Below are 10,026 nucleotides of genomic sequence, written 5' to 3'. Positions count from 1 at the left end.
ATCTATCTATCTATCTATCTATCTATCTATCTATCTATCTATCTTTGGATGTTGACAATGCAGGAATTTATTTTGCTTCACTATGCATATTTGTTATGAGTTTTATTTTTATTTTTCAATGAAGGAAGGTGGAAAGGAAGGAGAGAATAGGTTTAAATTAACTAAAAAAAAAGAAATAAAGGAAAAGCAGATTTAATGGGGGAATAAGATTATTTCCATTTTGAAAAAGTGAATTCTTGTATTTAGGTAGGATATTTCTGTAGGTGGAAATGAATAGTAGGCAGGTGTGAATATGAAAGTGGAGGTTAGCAGATGGGTTAGGTATGAATATATGGATTTGAGAGTTATCTGTGCCTCTAAAACCTCTCTTGTATAATTCTCTCTACTCACACAACTACTTCCTTGGCTCAATCATCATTACCTCTTGCCTAGAATATTGTAATGACCCTCTAAATCATCTCCCTGCCTCATATTTCTTCCCACTCCAAGCCATCCTTCCCTCAGCTTCCAACGTGGCTTCCTGAACAAGTAAATCTGACTATGTCGCTCTGATACTCAAAAAACTCTACTGGTTCTCTATCATCTCCAAGGCCAGATGTAATCCCCTCAGTTTGGCAATTAAAGATCTTTAAAACATTTCCTGTTTTATACCTTCTAATCACTCTGCTATTACACTACAGTGACTGACTTGCTGTTCTTATCAATAACATTCCATTTCCCAACTCCTTGCCTTTACTCTTTATGTCCCCTCTAGATGAAATGTTCTTACTCACCTCTACTCCTCAGCTTCCCTGGATTCCTTCAAAACTCAACCAAAATACGATCTTCTACAGAAGGCGTTTTCTGGTCCACCCAACTGCTAGTGCCTTTCCTAGGAGATTACTTTCTTTCTATTTTTAGGCTGCTGGGTAGTACATTCATAAAGTTCTGGAATAGAAGGCCAGCCTCGGCATCAGGAAGACATAAGTCCAAATCTTTCCTCAGAAACTTTCTATTTGTGTGAACCTGCGTAAATCAATTAACCTTTCTTTTCCTCATCTATAAAATAGGGATAGTAATAGCAACTTCATCCCAATGTTATTGTCAGGATAAAGCACTTAGCAAACTTTAAATTCATATACGTAAATTTGCTTATTTCTTCTTCTATGTAATAATAATTATTAAAATAAATGTTATAATATTATTATTATATTATAATTTATTTTAATTCTGAACTCAAATACTATAAAAAGTCTTTCACAGCAAGACACAAAAGAATACTGAATTTAAAATTGTAAATCTCTATTTTATAGTACTAATTTAAGGAAAAGTATATAATGAATTCCATGCATTAATTTTAAATTTTTCCTGCTTTTCTATGCCACCTGCTGAACTTCCTTCTGTCCTCTTCTGTGTATTTTTTTTAATGTTTCACTGGCTTTCCTTTTCTTGATTTTATCATTGATAATCCTCTCTCTGCCTCCCTCAGATCTCTCCATTTAAAATCCAAAGGAAAGAAGAACAACAATAACTTTGTAAAAAATAAACATAGTTAAGCAAAACACATCCTCACAGTGACCATTTACTATCTGTGTGACCCTGGGCAAATCACTTTATCCTGTTTTTCTCAGTTTCCTCATCTGTAAAATGAGCTAGAAAAGGAAATGACAAACTTCTCTAGTATTTTTGCCAAGAAAAGCCAAATGGGGTCATGAAGAGTCAGACAAGACTGAAATGATTCAACAACAGTAACAAGCAAAACAAGTCTACACAATAGCCATATTTAGAAATACATCTTTCTGCATCTTAAATCCTCCTCCTCTTCCTTCTTCTTCCTCTTCTCTTCCCTCCATCTTCTTCTCCTTCTCCTCTTCCTCTCCCCCCTTTCCCTTCCCCTCACTTTTTCATTTTCTCCCTCCCCTTCCCTTCTCCCTTTTCTTCCCTCCTTCTAGGAGTTGGGTGACTTATTTTTTCTAGGTCTTCTAGAGACTTGGTTGATCATCATTCCTTTCAGTTTTTAAATCTGTCAGAGTTGTTTTTCTTTACAATATTGTCCATATATGAATTGTTCTAATGGTTTGGTTCATTTTGTTCTTCATCAGTTCATACCACTCAGAATTCTCTGAAAACATCTCTTTTGTCATTTCTTATAGTGCAATGATATTCCATTATGTCTATATACTACAATTTGTTTAGCTTGTCTGCATTCAACTAAGTGGCAATCTAACTCCTTTCCCCGCTTTTGACTATAGTTGCTTCCCTTTTCAGCAATGTTAATGCTTCTTTTATTTTTTCCCTTCATGATCTGAAAGTTTGTTTTGCTTGTAACTGTTTCCTCCCCAGTATTATCCTTCTTGAACCACATATGTAATACATGTAACTACATATATGTAACATATATATAGTAATAGACATGTACATGCCCATTCACTCTACTAGTCATATATATATATATATATATATATATATGCATGTATTTGTGCCCTATTAAAATTTAAGCTCCCCTGTGGAAAAATTGGAACACTAATACATTGTTGGTGGAATTGTGAACTGATTCAACGATTCTGGAGACTAATATGGAGCTATGTCCAAAGGGCTATAAAAAAGTGCATACCATTTGACCCAGCAATACCACTTCTAGGGCTGTATCCCAAAGAGACCATAGAAGTAGAAAAAGGACCCATATTTACAAAAATATTTATAGCAGCTCTTTATGTGGTGGCAAAGAATTGGAAATCAGGGGGATGCCCTCATTTTGGGGAATGCCTAAACAAGTTGTGTTATATGAATGTAATGGAATATTATTGTGCTATAAGAAATGAGGAGCAGATGGACTTCATAATAACCTGGAGAGACTTATATAAACTGATGCTGAGTGAGGAGAGCAGAACCAGGAGAACTTTGTACACAATTACAGAGACATCGTATGTGTAATGACTAACTTTGATAGACTGGCCTTCTCTCAGTAATATAAGGTTAGAAGACAACTCCAGAAGACTCATGATGGAAAGGAATATCCACATCCAGAGAAAGACCTGCAATCTGAATACAAATTGGAGCAAAGTACTTGCTCTCTCTTTTTTGTGTTTTGTTTTGTCCCTTCTTTCTCATTGTTCACTCCCTTGGTTATAATCCTTCTTTACAACTTAATTAATGTTTAATGTGAAGGTATTTGTAGAACTTATATTTGATTACATGCCACCATGGGGGAAGAGGGGGAAAAGAGGGAGGGTGAGAAAATTTGAAACTCAAGGGATTGTGGAACTAAATGTTGTAAACTAAAAGTAAATAAATAAATAAATAAAAATTAAAAAAAAAAAATTTACCTTGAGGTCAAGGACTGTCTTTTTTATCCTCAGTGCTTTGTATCCTTGTGGAGAGTGAATACTTAATAATTGTTGCTAATTAATTGATTCAGGCAAGAGAGTGTTAGAATATTCAAAGGAGAATTTACGAGAAAAAGGAGAATAGATATTTGGAGAACATATTGTTTAATAGGCAAGGATGAAGGCAACAACTTCTTTCTGCCCTTTCACCACAAACCTTCAGTTCTGCTTTTTAAACTTTTTGGGGGTGTTGTCTTCCCTCATTAGATTTTGATTTCCTGTAGGAAAGACTGTCTTTTTCTTTTCTTTTTTTCTTTTCTTTGTATCTCTAAGTGCTTAGCACAGTGCCTGGCATTTAGTCAATATCTGTTGACTGACTATAAAATAGGAAGTGAAATTGACTGTTCAGAAAGGGAATAGTGCAAGGGTTAGAATTGGATGCCTTAATAGAGAAGAAACAATTTTGCAACAGATATAGAGAGTATCATAGAAAGTCAATCAAAGATAAAATTATTCTCATACAATTGGGTGAACCTAGTTGAGATTCAATTTTAATGAATGGGATTTTGATAAGAGAATTTTAGAATTTCTTTCAGGTGTGATAGGTGGCTGAAGTACAGTGGAGCTGTAAAGAAGATGTGAGTTGAAGAAGTTGTGAGACTAGGAAGCTAGGTTCTTGGTGGGGAGTTTAAGATTACTATTGAAATAACCAGTGATGATAAGAGTTAGGTAGAGTGGAGAGAAAGACCTCAATGAAGGAATATTCTAGAGACTAGTAGATGATTGTGACAAAAATCTTGATGTAATGTTATAATAAGAGAGGAATTTCGAAGGAAGAGAATTAACTGAGTTATCTTGGCAGAACAAGAGTCTAGAACTGACAATGGGAGTGCAGAGAGTTATGTTGCTCCTTTCTTTCTGGTCTATAAATTAGGAATCGTTAGGGAGAGAGTAATCAACCAACAATAGAGAAGATGGTGAGAAATTTGATGAACAGTATAATGGAAAGAGCTCTCAACTTAGAATTAGTAGAAACCTGGATTTCAATTCCATCTTTTTTTTTTGCAGATCCACTCTCAGTTTCAATCTTTTAACTATCTCACTTATAGAACTTAGAAAATAATATCTTCTTATACTCTCTTAGTTCCTTTCAAAAATTATCTTATTTTGGGGCGGCTAGGTGGTGCAGTGAATAGAGCACTGGCCCTGGAATAAGGAGGAGTTGAGTTCAGATCTGGCTTCAGACCATTTGACACACTTAACAGCCATGTGACTTTGGGCAAATCACTTAGCCCCAATTGCCCTCCAAAAAGAAAAAAAATATCTTATTTTTATTGTTTTATATTTTTATAATATATGCTTTGAATATCTGCTTTCCTCACCTTCCCTCTGCAATGAGTCATGCCTGATAACAAAAATTAAAAGAGAGGAAAAAACAACCAATCAACATAACCAACAGATTGAACATGTCTAACAGTACATGTGATTTCATACACATAGTTCTTCCCACTTCTGTTATGAAGGGAAAAAAGGTACATTTTCTTAATTCTCCATTACTGAGTTTAGCCATTATAAAGTCTCATTTTCTTCTTCTTCTTTTAATCTTCTAGTTTCATTCTCACCTTACTTTCAAGTTAGGTAAATAAGAATAATAGGTAAATAATACTCAGCACTAAGTGCCATAAAGCAGCTTGGACAGGGGAAGGACAATCCATCCAGTGGAAATTTATATCTGGGAATCATAGTAGATCTACAAGATTAGGCAAAGGCAGCAAGGGGCCATGAATACTAAAGTGTGCTGAAAACATTCCAATCCATCGGGAAAAATGGACAGATGAAATGGGAGTAATTATTATTTTTTAAAATACATGCTTATTCCTAAATCTGACTGTTTATTTTGGATAGAAATAAGAGAAGATATTAGTAGAGGTCCACATAATAGGTAGATGTAGCTCAGTTAGATAGATGTTCAAAATCTGGGATATTCAACAGTAGATAGGGAAATATGAATCTAATCATAAGAGGCAATGGAGAGTAGGACCTGAGAGACCAAGAAGAAATTTGATCACTGAAATGACCATAATTATACTTATGGAAATATAAGGCAGAGAATTTATTTCTACAGGAACTTTGCCACAAGGTAAAGTTTCATTGATGTGAGGACAAGTGGGAACTGACTTATTAGGAAAGAGAGTATGATGGAATCAATGCTGAGGTAGATGGTGAACAACTAACTTAAGGCTCCATATATCTCTTCTTGCTCAGGGGCCAGAACTGAACCAAGATCTCCAGGCAGTGCTAAACAAGGTTGTTGGTGATGGGAGTTGTTTGGTTGGTATTAATGGTTCTGCCTATGAAATTGAAAGAAGTTCAGGGGCAAGGAACCAATTAGGTCATGAAACACCATCTAATTAATAAAAAAGAGAATCAGAAAAATGAAAAAAAATCAAGGAAGAAAATAATATTTGTGACTTTGAAGGATCTAGGCAAAGAAATGCTTACGTGTGTTTCTTTTGCTTATTACTTACAGGAGGCCAGCTCCCTCAGGAGGGCCAGTACATCCTTTTGTCTTCAGGCACCCTTCGGATTGCCCATGTAGCAGAACATGATCAAGGCCAGTATGAATGTCAGGCTGTCAGTCCTTTGGGGGTGAAGAGAGTGATTGTCCAGCTGATTGTCCATCGCAAAGGTAATTATCCCTATTATTCTAACTTACCCATTATACTAAGATAAAATGAATAAAAAGCAATTATTAAACACTTATTATGCACCAAGCCATGCGCTAGCCACTGAGGATTCTGATACCGAAACAAGGCTGGCCATGCCCTTGAGGAGTTTTCAATCAGATGAGTAAGAGTTAGAAAGTGAGAGTGGGGTGGTGGTTGGTATAACATAGTTTTGAGTTGGCCTGGGTAAGACCACACTAAGATGCAAATTTAAAAGATCCCAGAATCCTGAAGTGAGAACTTCTTCAACCTAGACTCCCTCTCTCCCAATAGGGCATTTGTTTCTTACTTTATTTTTAGTTTCACAGGATAGAAAATGTAAATTTAATTCCCTACATCTCCATGTAACCCCTTTTTTCAGCCTCTGAATTTTATTATGCTAATTCATTAGTTACAAGCCATCCATCTCCTAATAATTACTTACTTCATAAAAAAGCCTACTGAAATATGACATATAATGAATGGATATTTGATGAATCTAAACCTAGGATACTGCATGGCAAGAAATCATCTTTTAAGACTGATAGAATGTATCTTCTCTGCTGTTATTGAAAACTGTCTTTCATGTCCAAGCTTATTAAGAGTGAAGTGCTGATGTTTTTAATATTCAGATAAATTTCAAATTCATTGTATTAAAATCAGTATTTCTGTTTACATATTTGTAGTGAGTGTTCTGGAATGAGGCGATAGCATTTTTCTAGGTTTTATAGTACATTGAGAGGTATGAAAGTAAAAAGAGCCCATTATGCATGTTTTTTGTTTGTTTTTAAAAGATAATTCGTATATAAGGATAGGGACTAGACTTGTTATTTCATTAATATGGTGGATATCAGTGTGAAAACTTCCTCTACCAAGGAAAGTAGTTATCTGTTCTATAACTGATAGTCTCAGAGAATTACTTAGAACATGAAGAGGTTAAATACCTTGCCTGCTGGCACACATTCTATATATGTCAGAAACAAGACTCAAACTCAGGTCTTCTTGACTTCAAGGTCACCTCCCTATCTACTCTACCACATTACTCTCTTCAAATTTAAACATAAAAAGTCAGTCATTATTAAATACTAAAATCTGTGCTTTTACAGCTTATGCAGAAATGGAGACATTTATAATATTAAATAAACTACATTTATAGAATTTTTAAACATTTCAACAAAATGTCTTAATTTCTCCCACATTTTCTTAAATTATTTTCACTTTGGTATGGTTAAATATGATAATGTGTTTCATATGTGAAAATGAGGGAAGCAAGTAGTCAAGAGCAGAGTAAATGCCATGGAATAAATAGGAGGATGTAGTGTTGTTAAAAAGACATAAATATAAAGCTGATTAAGAAAATGAAGTAATACATATATGTATGCATATCTATTTATATATACACACATATCCATGTATATATACATAAAATTTTGTGTCGAAATAGTCAAATGCTCTATATTAACCAGTTATTCCCTGGCGTTTTCTGTCTCTTTTGGGGACTTCATAAAAGGGAATGAAAAGAACTTTGAAAAGTTTAAGAGTGAATAACCAAAAAGGGAAGATAATAGAAACTATGGAAAAATAGGAAAATAAAGGAAGATGAACAAACATAAAGGGATAGTGATAATCAATCTAAGGTGAATTTATTAGTTTGAAAAATACAGCAGATCTACCTGAAATTACTCAAATGATTGGATGTTCTCAACTTCATTTGGCTCAGTGGAGAAAAAAAAAAAGGTTATGCTATCAAGTTTTCAGTACACAAAGGGCTAAGAACATCACAGCCTGGGGATGTTTTGCTACTAAAATATGACAGATAAAGTATAGATGCATGATGAATCTCTCTCCAGACTACTGCATAGCAAGGAGCAGTCTCTCAAGACAGATGAGCTGGTGTCTGTTTTCACAGAGATCTGTCTCTAGATGGAGTCGGGATTTGGGGCTTTTATTTGTTATGTATTATTATAGACATCCATCTATAGATGGAGTGTAGCTTTCAGTTCTTCAGTGAGATTATTGCATTTTTTTCATCTTTTAAGTTTCTGTGATGATATTCATTTTGAATCCAGGTGATCTCAATTCTTCAATTTCCAAATTATACTCATTTTTGCTATGAAATAACAAATGCTGCACTGAAAAGCAAATAGGAAAGATGTTTCCACTCCCAGGTAGTGCATTTATTATGTGGATTTCAATGTCAGACTGATAGTGAGCACCATTGATATAAGGACATCTTATTAAAATTCTTACAGTCGTCATCCCCATTCTTACTGAGCTGATATTTTACAATCAGGGTTATATGATTAATACCCAATTCATTAACCCAACTCATTAATTTCCACTACAGACTATAGGAAAGCATATATTCCACTTTATTATCAAAACATTTTATATTTAAAATAAACTATAGAATGGAGTTCCATGATCTAAAAAAAACCGTGGGGAGTCAGGTTTTCAAAAGTTTGAAAATCCTTGGTAAGGGTAGCTCTCTTTCCAATAAGCAAGGCCTACCAGAAAGTGTCTATTTAGAAATCACTTTGTGTTTACCAAATTCAGAGATAGTAATATGAGTGAGGGCAGGTCCCTATGGGTTATTTCCAAATGTAAAACTGATTTAGTCATTTTTGACTAAATTTACTACTTGTTAACCGACTCAGTTTAATACAGTAAGAGTTAGTGCCTACCCTGTGCCAGATATCATGTTAAGTGCTAGGAATACAAAAGAGGCAAACGACAGTCACTCTTCTCAATGGAGCTTACAATCTAATGAGAGAGACAACATGCAAATAAATATATAAAAAGGAAGGTCTACAGTATGTAGGACAAATAGGAAATAAGTAAGAGATGGAAGGCACTGGAATAAAGTGGAGTAAGGTTTCCTGTAGAAGTTGAAATTTTCATTGGTACTTAAAGGAAACCAGGGAATTCAGTAGTTAGAACAAAGGAGGAAGAGCATTCCAGGCATGGGAGACAGCCAGAGAAAATGTCTGGGGCTGAAAAATGGAACATCATGTTCCTGGAACAGCTAGGAGGCTAGCAGAGTAAAATATAAGAAGAATGTAAAGATAAGAAGGGGATGGGTTATGAAGGGTTTTGAATGCTAAACAGAGTGTTTTGTATTTGCTCCTGGAAGCAATAGAGAGACTTCTTAACCATTTCCTGATTTCAATCTACTACCCCCCAGCTCTATGTATTTTTTTAAGTCTTACCATATATTAACAATGTATTCATACCTTATCTTTTAAATCCTTAAAATCATCTGTTCAACTCCTTTTCCTTTCTCCAAGGCTCAATTTAGGTGTTAGCTCCTTTAGGAAGTCTTCCTTGGTCCTCACCACTAAAAAAAAAAAACATGTCTCTCTTCTGCAAATTTTGTTATAACACTTTAGATCTCTCATTTGCTACTATCAAGCTTTACCTTGTATTATACAATGTCATATTCCTTCTAGTAAGATGAAAACTCCTTGAAGACAGAGATTGTTCTTTTTTCTTTTATCCTCATAGACTAGCACAGAGCTTTGAACATAGTACTTCATGAATATTGGTATAATTGAATCGAATACCTTACACAATCTTACAACCGTGTAACATTGTATAATATAGAGAGACTTAATTTGAAGATAACTGCTATAAACCAGGAATGATATTTGCTACCTCATTCCTGTCTTGTTGATCATCTTTTCTAACAGCCTGAACAGTGGAGACTTCCCTTTCATTTTATTAAATTGATAGGGATGCCAATGTACATGGTATTTGGGCTGTCTGTTGGTTGTTCCTTATACCTATAACATGGCATATAGTTTCCAGAATATATTTCTTTCATTTTGGGGGAATCTGAATTATATTTGTCTTTAATTTTATAGCTTCTCTTATGCTCTTATTCTCTTTCTCACCATGAAAAGCTCATAATTGGGAAAACCTCATCATCTTGCAATATCCTGTCAGCATTGGTGCTTTCCCTCATCACCACCCTCTGTTCCTCTAATTGGAGAGTGGAGTTGGGAACCCCCAAACCT

The 10,026-nt window shown here is 34.8% G+C and overlaps 2 protein-coding genes and 1 long non-coding RNA gene across 3 annotated transcripts in view; 2 read left to right on the top strand and 1 right to left on the bottom strand.

Annotated features, from left to right (window-relative positions):
• The window catches only part of LOC138170536 (uncharacterized), a 13,123-nt gene extending 12,085 nt beyond the window's left edge, over window positions 1-1,038 (bottom strand). Inside the window, exon 1 of the long non-coding RNA XR_011170656.1 lies at window positions 774-1,038. This is a non-coding gene — a long non-coding RNA (uncharacterized lncRNA). The remainder of the gene's footprint in view (window positions 1-773) is intronic.
• PXDNL (peroxidasin like) overlaps window positions 1-10,026 on the top strand; it is a 557,041-nt gene that overhangs the window by 420,515 nt on the left and 126,500 nt on the right. The window contains exon 12 of the mRNA XM_069099924.1: window positions 5,836-5,994. Within this exon, the coding sequence (XP_068956025.1) occupies window positions 5,836-5,994 (159 nt within the window). The remainder of the gene's footprint in view (window positions 1-5,835; window positions 5,995-10,026) is intronic.
• PCMTD1 (protein-L-isoaspartate (D-aspartate) O-methyltransferase domain containing 1) overlaps window positions 1-10,026 on the top strand; it is a 548,363-nt gene that overhangs the window by 488,649 nt on the left and 49,688 nt on the right. The gene's annotated exons all lie outside the window — the stretch shown is intronic.

This window comes from Petaurus breviceps, unplaced genomic scaffold (genome assembly GCF_028583685.1).
Source record: "Petaurus breviceps papuanus isolate PSGF00001 unplaced genomic scaffold, PetGlider_PUasm1.0 38, whole genome shotgun sequence".
Lineage (NCBI taxonomy): Eukaryota > Metazoa > Chordata > Mammalia > Diprotodontia > Petauridae > Petaurus > Petaurus breviceps.
This window is presented reverse-complemented; position numbering and strand designations above follow the sequence as displayed.